Below are 13,974 nucleotides of genomic sequence, written 5' to 3' on the forward strand. Positions count from 1 at the left end.
TTGACTCTTTGCCCAGTTTCTGCTTCCCGCTCTGATAAAACATCGAAATATCGCTTGCCCAACAATTTCTCAGGAGGCCGAGAAAAGCCCCTCTCGACTATCCAGCTTCCAGCAACCGACAAGTGTCGGTTACTCTGACACTAGTGCTGGTCAAAACCTCCGAGCTATAAATCTCGAGTCACTTGCCGCATCCAGCTCAGGCATTGAGACTCGAATCGGTCTTCTCCATCTCTCGTCGTCACCGGTAAATTACCTCCGGTCCCATTTCCGTCATTTCCCGACAGTTTTCGTCAGATCCCGGCAGACTTCAGTACGCCGTCCTTCGATCATCTCCAAACGTCCGCGGGCGAAGATTCCACAGGTCGCTTTCCAACCTATACCTCTTCAAGGAATTGATATCCACATCCATCTTTTTTCAATCTCACATACACATTTCTCATTTTAGAATTAAAATACTACATTTCTGTACTGATTTTATTCCAAAAATGGAAAAAGGTCGGTGTGAATAGGGACTCCGTTTTTTAATATTTTTTGCTTATTTTCTTTAAACTCGAATTCTGAATTTTTACTGTAATGAGATTCCGTTTCTTAATTTTTAGAAGCTTTCATCGAATAAAATACAGCGGATTCGTGTCTGGATCTCTTCGTTTGTATCTAAATATCCATCGGATCTGTCGATCTTTCGCTCTCTATAGTAGATTTTTTTATAGAGAAATGTATCGATATCAACGGATCTGGAGTTATCATCGATAGCTGTTGTTTGTATCGAAAGATTCGAATTCGTGTTTTCGGATTGTAGTGGGAATTGCCGGAAGGAGTGAGGTTTGTGGTTTTTTTATAGAGGGGTTTGAGTGGAGTTCTTGAGATTACAAAAGAAAAAAAAAAGGCGTGGGACTTCAGGTTCGTTTTCTCGTTTTTCTATGAAGCTTTTGATTGGAATTCAAGCATTTTCTGCTTCTGTTTTTCTGGTTTTGATTCTTTCTGTCTATCTGTGTTTTGGTTTTTCTTTGAATCTTTGAGTAGTTCTGATCGAACTTTAATACTCCATAAGAGTGGGGTAGATGATACGCAGGCACTTAGAAACTGCGGACGGGTTACGTGAGACCCCGGATCCACCGAGGTGGGTGGAACCCTTGACTGTGGGGCTCACAGTGATGTATGTCCTGAAATCCACACCGTCCAACCATTTTCAAAGCTCATTTTAGGGTATGATCCCATAAATGAAGCTGACTCAAATCTTAGGCGTACCACGCGAAACAGTCGTGATTGAATCTCCATCATTTAAAATTTCATGGATTCCCGGAATGTTTATTTGTCATCCAACCTGTTGATAAGGTCACAAACAAATAGATGAAGAGACCTCACAAATATCTTCTTGATCCAAAGCTTTTGTTGCCCACAAGAAGTTCTTAATGGTCAATCACTACCGTTTCTGTGCTATGGTCCATCTGGGATTTGGAACTGCTTCATTTTTGGATCATGCCTTAAAATGAACTTTCAAAATGGTTGGACGGTGTGGATGTAAGGCACATGGGTTCTCACATAATCCGCTTCCAAAATTACAGTTATTTAGCTATTGACATCGGATCGATGGATGTTTATTGGACGGTCAAGAATTAAAAAAGTGTCCTTGAATCATAGGTTCGGATTGCTCAATTAATCTGCTTTTTGGAGTGCCGACTTAGCGATAGTGAATTCCAAAATTAAGTAGGTTTAATTTGAGTTCGTGTATGCCATGTCTACAATTTATGGGTGCCTGCGTATCAAGCTTCGTGCGCAGCAGGAGTATTTAATGGAAGCTGATTGCGTCCTGGCCCCGCTGGACCAAAATCCGTCCAGACAGGCTCTGCGTGGCCATCGTGATGTATTGGTTTTATTTACGCGTCCATCCATTTTTTCAGATCATTTTAATTAATAAGCCCAAAAATGAGTGAAATGCAAGGATCATGTGAACCATAAAGTGGGGATTGAACTCCCACCATTAAGAACTTCTCGGGAGCCACATGTTTAGGATAAGCTTGATATTTGCTTTTTCCCTTTTCTAAGTATACACGACCTTACGAAGAGGTGGATGGAAAATAGACACCTCGGTGGCCCTTGAGCTTTCAATCTGACTTAATTTTCGGCTCAATCTTCTTGGTATCGATCCCTAGTGGGGGTGGCTAACGGTGAAGTGAACTGACAGTAGGTGTACTAACAAGCTAACAAAAAAAAAAAAAAAACTGGATGGATGGTCCGGATGAAACCCATACAGCACACTGGACCCCACAAAGCCCGTGTCTGGACGTGAAGCGGATTGGCTGGCGTACCTCACACCAGCTATATAGATGCTGTAGGTACGAAGACGAGCGCTCCTCGAGCTACGAGTTGTACGAACGGTTCAAAGGAGATTAAAGTTTTATAGGCCCCACGGTGATGTATTTATTATATTTACGTGTTCATCTACTTTTTGAGATTATTTTAGATCATTATTCAAAAACGAATCATATCCAAAGATCATTTGGACCAGGCCATAAATAGCAGTGGAGATAATGATTTTCACTGTTAAAAAATTTGTAAGGCCCACCATAACTTTTATTTTCCATCCAATCTCTTCACGAGGTCACAAAGACATGAATGAAGAGGAAAAACAAATTTCATATTGATTCAAAACTTCTGTGACCCCCAAAAAAGGTTTCAATGGTAGACGTTCAATCCTTTATAGTGTGGTACCGTGATACTTAAATCTTTCTTATTTTTCTTGTCAAGATGGATAGTTTGGATGGCGTTCTTCTCAAGATGGATAGTTTGGATGATGTCAGCAAGTTCTGTGGATCTGATTATGAGGTGTGTGTTATATCCAAACCATCCAGTCATTTGGCAAGCTCGTCTTAAAGTTAGAGACGAAAAATAAGACAGTTCTAATTATCAAATGGACCACACTACAAAAAGCAGTGGGGGATTGAACATCTACCATCGGAATCCTTTTTGGGTCATAGAAGTTTTGGATCAATATTAAATTTATTTTTCCACTTCATCTAGGTCTTTGTGACCTTATGAATAGATTGGATGGAAAATAAATGTTACGATGGGCCCTACGAATTGTTTAACGGTGAAAATCATTATCTCCACTGCTATTTGTGGTGTGTTACAGATGATCTTTGGATATGATTCATATTTTGGATAATGTTCTAAAATGATCTTTAAAAATAGATAAAGGATGTAGATATAATAAATACATTACTGTTGGGCCATTTAACTTTGACCTCCTTTGAATCGTTTGTACAACCTGGGATGGATTTCTTGCTAAAGGCGTTTGCTGGAAGCTCCTGCAGTGGGAACCTATGTGGGGCCTACCATGATGATTTTGATAAATCCACCATGACCATCTGTTTTGTGAGCTCATTTTAGGACCAAAGGTCATAAATGAGCCGGATCCAATACTTAATTAGACTGAAAATGTGAGAATTAAACCTCCATAGTTGAAATATTCGTGGGGCCACAGAAATTTTAAATGAGGCTAGTATTTTTGTTTTCATTTAATCCCAGTAGGAATGACGTTATGAACTATATAGATGGCATGTAAGCATCAGACCCTAGGGAGGTTTTAAGTAGGAATTTCCCTGCCACATTTTCCTTTACTACAGCCCATTTGATCATTCCGCCAACTTATTTTTGCAATTTTGTCGGAAAATGAACTCAAAAAATGGATGGACGCTGTGGATTTATCAAAAACATCTTGGTGGCCCCGGACAGGATCCCGGTGCAGTAACTTCCTAAGAAAGCCTTTAGCAGGAAATGCGTGTCCCGCGTCATTGCTTGTCTTCGCACGACACGTACCTACATCAGCTATACACAGCCAAACCGCTTCTGGATTTAACAACTCCCTCATTAATTCGGACGTGGATAGGATACTTACCGGTTGAGTAGCGAGACTCGCTCATGAAGTGACGTCACTAAGTTAAGTTACGTGAGCTCCAGTACTATGATGTATGTCCATACATTTCGAGAGATCATTTTTGAGCATGATACAGAGAATGGGGCAGATCCAAGTATGGAGTGGACCCACAATAGAAAACACTGTAGAAAAGTGACGCCCACTGTTGAAACCTTTCAAAGGTCCACCATGATGTTTATTTAAGATCCAACATGTTCATGTGCTAAAGCAGACATGAAAGAAGAGAAAGCACAAATATCAGCCTGATCGAAGACTTTCATGGCCCTTAGTACTTTTTAACGGTGGGCGTCACTCTCCCCACTGTTTTCTGTGGTGGGGTCCACTCGAGCTTTGGATCTGACTTGTTCCAAGTATTATTCCCTAATATGATCACTCCAAATGGATAGAAGGTGTGGATATTAAACATACATCATGGTGGGGCCACAGAAAATGGTGATGTCTCTTCAGTAACCAGTCTCTCTACTCAACCTACCACTATCTAATCCGCATCCCATTAATTTCGGACATTGTTAGGTGAGCCACACCATGATATATGTGTTTTATACACACCCTTCATCTATTTTCCTGATCATTCTAGGGCACAGCCCAAAAGTAAACGGGTCAAAAAATAAAAAAAAAAGTGGTGATTGAATGCTACCGTTAAAAACGTCCTAGGTCCTCTGTAATGCTTATTTGCCATCCAACCGGTTGATTAGGTCACACGAACCTAGATGAAGGGAAAAAACAAATAGGAGCTTTTTCAAATGCTTCTGTGGCCCACAAGAAGTTTTCAACGGTAATCATTTAATCTTCACTTTGTCCACTTTAGCTTTGGATCTACCTCATGGTTCATGTCCTAAATGAGCTCTAAAAATGGATAGACGGCGTGTAAAATACACAGTATCATATTCATGGTGGCGTCACAGAGCACTTTCCAAAACCTACTGGCTACTGACAGTGACAGCGTTATCCATTCATTCATTTTATCAGGGACGCGGATTGCCTTCTGAGTAACGTGATTTAAGGATTTTATCCGCTCCGTTAATCCCAAACCAACCATTTAGTAGGCCCCACAAAGAATCACGTGGATGATAAATTATCATAACCATTCCATGGATGACTTAAATTACGGATGAAAAGATAGACAGTGATTCCGACGGATAAGATCATCCATTCACTATGTCCTTTTCATGGTTCTCCATGATGAAAGGCCTAGACTAAATGGATGGTATGGATCATCCTGGCGTTACAGAGTGCTTAAATTGCTAACCGGTCGGGTCAACGTAGGACTCACCCGAGTCAACCCGGCCTGGTCACTGGGTTGGGAAAAACCATGCAGCCCTTGACTCGAACCTGGTTTTCTGGGTCAATTCAGGACCCAGTTGCCCTAATCAGCCCGTTTCAACGATGGGGATGATAAGAAGAAAAGGGAGAAACAAGAGAGGTGGAAGATGAGATCTTAATAGTGCTGTCAACAGGCCGGGCTGGATTTTTTACTGTTTTTTCAGGACTGAGCCCAGCCCATTGACACCCGTGGATCTTAACCACCTAATATGTATAAAACAATTAAAAAAAAAAATGACTCACCTGGTCAACTCAGCCGGTAACTAACCTAGTCACCAGCCGAGTCCTGGTTTGCTAGCTATAAATAATGTAGGGCATGTCATAGATATATTCCTAGTATGTTTGGACCAAAAGATGGTTAACCATGGATTGGTCATAAATTTTGACCTGGGCACAGTTATGGGGTACACAACTTATCAATTTTTATCGTAACTAGTCATTTAAGGAGGTGAGCCGATCCAGAATGTGGGTCGCTTCTTTCTGTTTCACAAGAAAACACAAACCTTTAGCTTAAAAATGATTTTTTTAAATTATTATTTTTATAATATTTTCTTATTTTTAAAGTTTTAGATTTTCTTATTTTTTAAAAATAACTTTTAATTATGATAGAACCCTTCTCGCAAAAGTTTATTTTGAATTAAATTTTTTTTTATAGTAGAATTAAGATTTTTATTAGAGTTAGAATTTTGCTATTTTTGATAATTATAAATTTTAGTTTATTTTATATTCTTGGTGAAGGGTGTAACATGAACACATACATATTATACATTTATCAATTAAATTTCGAATTTTTAGAATTTTTACAAATTTTTTTTTTCTTTTTTTTTTTTTTAATTTTTTTCTCTCGGATTCGATGTATCTTTGTGAGGAGTGCAGAAATTCAGTGTATTCGGAGTAGTTATTCCTGAGAGGACAGTGCTCGAACTCATCACGCCCTTCCCTCGGTCATATGACACACAGCTTTCAAAAATCAACAGAATTCCTTGATTTTTTAACACTTTCTTTCTTGATATAATGCAGAAAACAGAAGAACAATGGGAGTGGGTGGCGAAAGCAATGGCATCAGTGACGGCATGACGGTAAAGAGGCGGTCGTGCATGTGCAGCAAAGACGATTTTCTCCCTGAGGAGTCGTTCAAGAACTGGGGAAGCTACAAAAAGGCCCTGGGAGAAACCGGACTTCGGCTCAAGGACCGCCTCCTTGCACGGTCCCTCGTCGACACCGAGCTCAATGAGGTGCGAGCGAGGAGCCAGCACGACATGAAACGAAACCTCTCGTGGTGGGACCTCATCTGGTTCGGCATCGGTGCTGTGATTGGTGCTGGCATCTTCGTCCTCACCGGCCTCGAGGCGAAGGAGTCTGCAGGCCCTGCCGTCGTGCTGTCCTACGTCGTGTCTGGCATCTCGGCCATGCTCTCCGTCTTCTGCTATACCGAGTTCGCCGTCGAAATCCCCGTGGCAGGTGATATTCGTTTCTTTCTTTATCTTGTTTGTTATAGTGGTGAAAACTAAAAACACATATAGTAGAAGTTTGCTGTGGGTGAATCCAATTTCACACTCAAACTACTCCAGAGGATCCAACCTTATGCAAATTCTAACATAAGGTGCCCGACTCGAATTCATCTATACTCGAATCCAAACCAATCTACTCGAAATTGTTTTTGTGGTAAAATCTGCATAGAAATATGCCATTGACGTGGGTATAGCTAAAGCAATAGTAGTATTTATATCATTCGTCGGTGCAGCTAACTCCCCATGTGACTTATAATCCAACTGTAATCGTTTCCGATACTTGTAATCGGACCATAATTATTCTTGGAATCTATAGTCGAGGCCCATAATCATTCCTAGGATATGTACTCTTACCTGTAACCATTTTTCGTACTTTAAATATGAACGGCATAACAACAACAATCACATTTTTTAGTGAAAAATGTCTTCCTATGCACTTTCGAGTTTACAAAGTTCTAGCATTATATATGATATAGATTGCACTAGTAGTAGTTAGTGATACTGAGTCACTGAGTCATTTTTCTGTAATAAATTGTTGATACCAGTCTTACATTCTGTCTCTCCACATCAAGAAAGAAGCGAGGAGGTGAACTTGTTGGAATTTATCAGAAAACTTTCACCCAAAATAAAATATTAAAAGTATATGTTATAAATTAATAGATATTTTTAAAGATTAAAATGTGGATAAAAATGAATTAAAATTTTTAGAATGTATGTTTACCTATCATTATGTGCAGGTGGGTCATTCGCGTACCTACGGGTGGAGCTCGGCGACTTCATGGCGTTCATCGCTGCTGGCAACATCCTCCTCGAGTACATGATCGGCGGTGCAGCTGTTGCCCGATCATGGACGTCGTACTTTGCCACCCTCCTCAACCACAAACCTGACGACTTCCGCATCATTGTACATGGCCTCAAGGAGGACTACAACCACCTTGACCCCATTGCGGTCGCTGTGATCGCAGTAATCTGTGTCCTCGCCGTCTTCAGCACTAAGGCCACGTCCCGCTTCAACTACATTGCCTCCATCATCCATGTGGTAGTCATCTTGTTCATCATAATTGCAGGCCTCATCAAAGCGGACACGAAGAACTATTCGCATTTCTCACCGTATGGTGCCCGTGGGGTCTTCAAGGCCTCTGCTGTCCTCTTCTTCGCCTACGTGGGGTTCGACGCCGTGTCAACAATGGCCGAGGAGACGAAGAACCCAGCTCGGGACATCCCAATTGGGCTAGTGGGGGCCATGTCGATCACGACGCTGGTGTATTGCCTGCTTGCTGTCACGCTCTGCCTCATGCAGCCATACGGCTCAATCGACCCGGACGCACCCTTCTCGACGGCTTTTGAGGCCGTCGGCATGAACTGGGCTAAGTACATTGTAGCCTTCGGGGCACTGAAGGGCATGACGACGGTCCTGCTTGTCAGCGCTGTAGGCCAGGCGCGGTACTTGACCCACATTGCCAGGACCCACATGGTCCCTCCTTTCCTAGCCTACGTCCACAGCAAGACCGGGACACCGATCTATGCCACGATCGTCATGCTTGTGGCCACAAGCGTAATTGCCTTCTTCACCAAGCTCAGCATCCTATCTGACCTCCTCTCCATCTCCACGCTCTTCATCTTCATGCTCGTCGCGGTAGCGCTCCTTGTCCGCCGGTACTATGTGAGCGGGATCACGCCCGATCATGACCGTAACAAGTTGATCATATGCATCGTGCTGATAATCGCGTCGTCGATTGCAACTGCAGCCTACTGGGGCTTAAGCAAAGATTGGAAAGCGTATGTGGTCACGGTCCCGATCTGGTTCGGAGCCACGTTGGGTTTGAAGCTGTTTGTGCCATTTGCTCTGGAGCCGAAGCTGTGGGGGGTCCCGATGGTGCCATGGCTGCCGTCGTTGTCGATTGCTATCAACATCTTCCTTCTTGGATCGATTGATGGGAAGTCGTTTGCCAGGTTTGGCATTTGGACTCTATTGTTGTTGTTGTACTACTTCTTCATGGGCCTTCATGCATCCTACGATACAGCGAAGGCGTCTGAGGAGAGGCGGGCTGCTGGCGATCCGTTGCCGTGGAACAAGTTGGAGGAGGGAAGTGATAAGTTACCGCCGTCGTCCATGGCGGATTCCGACACTGCAAAGGGTAGTAAGATTTCTACTGCTGCTGAGAGTGATTAGGTGTGGGAATTGAATAAAGAATGTTGGGGAGTGGTGTGTTGTTTAGATATGTTAGTTGGGTGGGCTTCTATCTACACGAGGCCACACGTGCCATTCTGGGACGCGTGTGGGACATTCAAATCCGTCCATCTGGTGGGTCACGTTGTCGAGTTGGGGCTGGTTGACTAAAGCTTGTTAGATATTCCTGAGGCCTGCCGGATGGCCTGATTTTAAGGACTGGTCTTCTTATGTTGGTGGGATCCACCCGATCCACGACTTGAAGTCCCATCAAATGCGTGTGGGCTTAGGATAGTACGTGTGGCCGTTACTTAATGATGTACATATATGAATGAAAATATGAAATGTTGGAGTGAAAATAAAACCTGGGAACTTTTGAAGGTACATATTCTGCCTGTTTGGGAGCGTGGATTTGGGACCCCATGGATTTGGAACCCCGGGATTGAAAACCCCCTGGATTGGCAATCCTCCCCGTGTGTTTGGCACCTGGAGTGTGAATCAACTTTAATTCAAAAATACCTATGCATGGTGTATTTACAGGGTTTGAATTTAATTATTAAATCAACTTTAATATCCCTAATTAGTGAGATATATAATTTTTGACACTATGGTTGTGATAAGCCGGCTGAAATATATGTTTTGCCTAAAAAATGATGAAATTCCAAGTCTTGGATGGACCATAAGCACAAGATCATGTCTGAGTGACTAACCAACGATTTTTAATCATTGATTAATATGGACAATGTTTGGACGGTGCTGGAAAATGTTTGGACGGTGCTGATTTACATGAACAATGTTTGGACGGTGCTGATCATCATTAGTGGGCCATGTGCCCAATAGAATGACACTGTATAGTGACACATGTTACACCTGCAACTATTGAAATGATTTTAGGTGCAATCCAAGCTCTCAAGTGAATTGCAAACCCCCTCAAAGAGGGGATTAAAAACCCCCTGAAGTTGAAACCCTTGGTTACTTTATGTTGCCAAACAACCAAGGGGATTTGAAACCCCCTCCAATCCACTGTGCCAAACAACCCCTCAGTGGACTACATGCCATAAAGTAACTTGGGTTTCAAATCCCTTGAAGAAAGCCTTTGAAATCAAAGGTAAAAGCTTGTATTACATTTTAAAAATACTTTCAAGAGTTGCATGTGTAACATGTGTGTTATTAGGCTATTAATCTATCAGGCGCATGGCCTATTGATGATATCTCAAAACAATTAGATTATCAATTGCATCACTATAGTTACTTCAGTACGATGATCTATGCCATCTAAACATTGTTCACATAAATCAACAAATAAAAATTATTGGTTAGTCACTTGAATGTGATCTTGTGCTTGTGTCCAAGACTTGGAATTTCATCATTTTCGGATAAAGTATATATTTCAATAGACTTATTATTATAACCATTGTGTCAAACACTACATACCTACACTAATTAGAAATATTAAAGTTAATTTAGTAATTAAATTCAAACTCCTATTAATATATTATGCGTAACTTCTTTTGAATTACAAGGGATTTGAATCCAAGATGTCAAACATAAGAGGAGGATTTCAAATCTAAGGGGTTCTGAATCCAGGGTGTTCCAAATCCATGCTCCCAACCAGGCCCCAAGCTTTGCCCAAGAGCCAGACTTAGGCTTGAAATCTAGGCTGAGAAGGGGCAAGCCAATGATGAATGGCTCAGACCAGCACATTGGCCCCTAATCATAAGGTGAAACGCCCTTATACCAACAGAATGTGTGGTTTAAAGAGGCCCTGTTTGGATTGTAAATTACATCCGTGATGGAATATAAAAGTACAATCATTATTATTTTTCATTTAAGCATGTAAAGAGATATGTACATTTCAATTTATAATAATTATAATTTTATATTGAATTGGAGTGTGGTAAAAATTCATATCCAAACATGCACATAAGTGTGAAGTTTTGACCACTCTAGCTAAATCCATACCAAGAAAAGCCGCTGGCCTTTTATGGGGTTGCTAGTTTTCGATCAATGAATATGGGTCCCTCTTGATGCTAGCTGCTCGTGGCAGAGGTCTTCGATAATTCCTAAATTATCTTGTTAATTAAGTTGCAATTAATTTTAATTTTGTATTGTTATTTGTATTAATGTTATTTATTCTCAAAATCATTCTTAAATTATTAGAAGTTAAGATTAAGAAGGAAATTAACATTTGTCAAATAAAAGGGCCATTTTACCTTAGGAGAATAGATAATGGTTAAGATGATGGATCGGATGTATATAAAACAGTATTAGCAATCACACTATACGTGCAATTGTAAAAGTACAAAAAAGAGAGAATCAGTATAAATACAAATAAAATCATCAGGCACTATCTGGCAGTGATTCCTAGTGTAACGCCTTGAAAATCGGGGGTCGAGTAGGAGCCCAACTCCCAAGTCCCAAAACATCACTTATGCAACATATATAATGATGATTGAATGTTGTTTGTATTAGTGTATTAAACATGAGGGGGATTATACCAAATCAGTATATCTTACTCTAGAGGCAGTTAAATAATGCAAGCGGAAGACTGAGAAATGTACATAAATATATATGGAACGTATAGACCATAGCTAGTCTCCAGAGTATGAATACATTACCAGGTCAAATAATTACATGTATTAGTTCAAATACAAAATATCAAAGATAGTCCAACTACAAATGATAAGCCCTGCAGCCCCCATCGATCAGGACGGTCTAAGCAAACCCGCCTGATAACTCCATATAGGAGAACTCCTCCTCGTCGTCGTAGAAGTCATGCTCCGCCTCATACGTCGCATCGCCATCTGCAACTAAGATAAAGTCTGGTTGGTGTTTTAAACACCATCCCAGAACGTGGGAGTGAGTGATCAACTCAGTGGAGCTGTAAGGTAAACTTTAACATGTTATCAATTCAATTAAGCAGAAATGATAAAGCAGTACAACAATCAAGCCCTAAATACTCTTATTAATGCGAAGATGTATGATATGATGCATGCCCTGGCCTGCACTCCCTTTGCGAACTTCATCTCACGGTCGCGGCATGCACCACTCCAGACACATGCTACTTCCTCGCCAAAGCACCGTGCAATGCAATGTTATGATCATGTTAATGAAGTTCTTACTTAGGTTTATTCATACAGTAGGATTGGGAAGCTAATGTACCTCCCTTATATCAATTCTCAAACAATGATCTATTTTAATGTCGTCAGTCCTAGTAAATCTCATACGATGTTGCGGTTCTAGGTCACTACAAAGGGCTCGTCACCTGATTAGTATAGGCCTAGTTTATACTCTAGTTACTACGGAAAGACTCATCGCCTCAACGCAGTCTCAGAGTATGCTCGAGGTCACTACAAAGGGCTCATCACCTGATCAGTGTAGGCCGACAGCTCCAATACAGTGTCTCATACCACCGTATTCGGCTCACGAGGCAGTGTTGCTCACTGGTCACTATGGGTAGGCTCGTTGCCCCAGCGTAGGCTAACAACTCGACCACGGTGTCTCATACCACCATGCCCGGCTTATGAGTCTTAGCGGATCAAGGTACCAAAGTTAAATGGGTTTTCCACTGGTGAGTTTGGTACCTTAGATTCAGTAGTAGCGTCCATACATGGTGAACATACATCGGGCCAATCGGGTTACTTGACAAGCTCGACTGATACGAGCATACGTCGAGCCGATCGATATGGAGAGCGTGAGCACTCCGCATGGCCTAACCACTGTCGACTAACAACGTATGACTCAGATTCCTTGAACATGTCTGGTGTGGCAAAACAACCTCAACCGCCAAACTAGGACCCGTTACCGATTGCCTGGACTATACCATAGTCCCAAACACACTCCAAAACAATTCTAGTCACATGTGATAGTCAAGTACAGCATGTGACGAGCAAACCACATAGAGATCTCATTTGAGCATTTCAACAATCATATAGTGCACATGTTAACATACATAGGCATTTCATCCATAATTTACGCTATAGTAAGATAGGTTACATAAAGAAAATTATAACTATAGATAAGGGGATCGAGAATCCTATCTCAACACCTCTATATCATACCTTTAAACAAGCATTTCCTCATTCAGACATTTTATCAAACACTTAGACTACACATTTCATCATACATATATTAGACTAGTTGTAACTTATATCCTGGCAAGCCCTTTTACAAAGGAGTTGCCACATACACAACAAGCATATATCCATAGTTAATAATCATGGTAAGCACAAATCCAAATTCTGTACTCATTCAATCATATCAACAAACACGTGGAATACATTATATTCAACATAGTTCATATATATGTGTAAAGCGCGGGAAACATCGTATCTAAGGATGTGATAGCAATCAAGTCAGTCATAAATCATTAACTGACATTGAAAGCCTTGAAAACCATAACCTTAACGTTTATAGTTCGCACCTCACGCCGGTAGACTCATAACGAACTCAGTTTAAACACTAAGTCTTTGTCTACGGCATAATTGCAACCTATAGTATGAAATAGGTTAGCTATTTCATCTAATACACCATTTGGAAACCTAAAACAGATTAGGGTTAGGATTTCTTACTTAAAAATGAAACCAGAATCGCCAGTATAGCGACACGGTAGCGGTGTTTCAATACTTAGAGTGGCAGGGAATGATCTCTGTAGCAAAACCCTAAGTTCCCTCACACTTTCTCTCTCTTTCCTTCGCTTTCTTTTCTCTTCTCTCACCTAGGTTAGCAAATTCGTATGGAGTGAGAGAGAGGGGGTTTTAAGCCTTTATATAGGCCCAGGACTGATGGAAATGGCCCCAGGGCCAAGGTATACTTAGGTTATATCTAAAGGGCGTCTGTTTCAGTCCAACGGAGCACTTCTGGTGTCCTCCCTTCAGCATGCGGTCGAACTTAAGCTCCCTGACATTGGATTTAGGTTAAACTGAGTTTTCGGTCTGATTGGATTTACAGATCGACCGTGGTAGACCAGTTTCAGTTCAACGGTCACCGATACTCGATCAGGACCATAAGTGTCACGCCCCAAACCCGAAAAT

At 41.4% G+C, this 13,974-nt stretch overlaps 1 protein-coding gene across 1 annotated transcript; it reads left to right on the plus strand.

The window, feature by feature from the left end:
- Nucleotides 1-229: 229 nt before the first annotated feature.
- Nucleotides 230-9,333, plus strand: LOC131243653 (cationic amino acid transporter 1-like). Its single transcript, XM_058243148.1, has 3 exons — nt 230-361; nt 6,281-6,721; nt 7,509-9,333. The coding sequence occupies exons 2-3, from the start codon at nt 6,295-6,297 to the stop codon at nt 8,942-8,944; spliced, it is 1,863 nt and encodes a 620-aa protein (XP_058099131.1). The 5' UTR covers nt 230-361; nt 6,281-6,294; the 3' UTR covers nt 8,945-9,333.
- The last annotated feature ends 4,641 nt before the right edge of the window (nt 9,334-13,974 follow it).

The sequence above is a fragment of the Magnolia sinica genome, chromosome 1, assembly GCF_029962835.1.
Source record: "Magnolia sinica isolate HGM2019 chromosome 1, MsV1, whole genome shotgun sequence".
In the NCBI taxonomy this organism is placed as follows: Eukaryota; Viridiplantae; Streptophyta; class Magnoliopsida; order Magnoliales; family Magnoliaceae; genus Magnolia; species Magnolia sinica.

Coding starts and splice junctions, on each gene's coding strand:
- LOC131243653 (XM_058243148.1), top strand. CDS start 6,295: ATGGGAGTGGGTGGCGAAAGCAATGGCATCAGTGACGGCATGACGGTA. Junction 6,722..7,508: donor CGTCGAAATCCCCGTGGCAG/GTGATATTCGTT, acceptor CATTATGTGCAG/GTGGGTCATTCGCGTACCTA.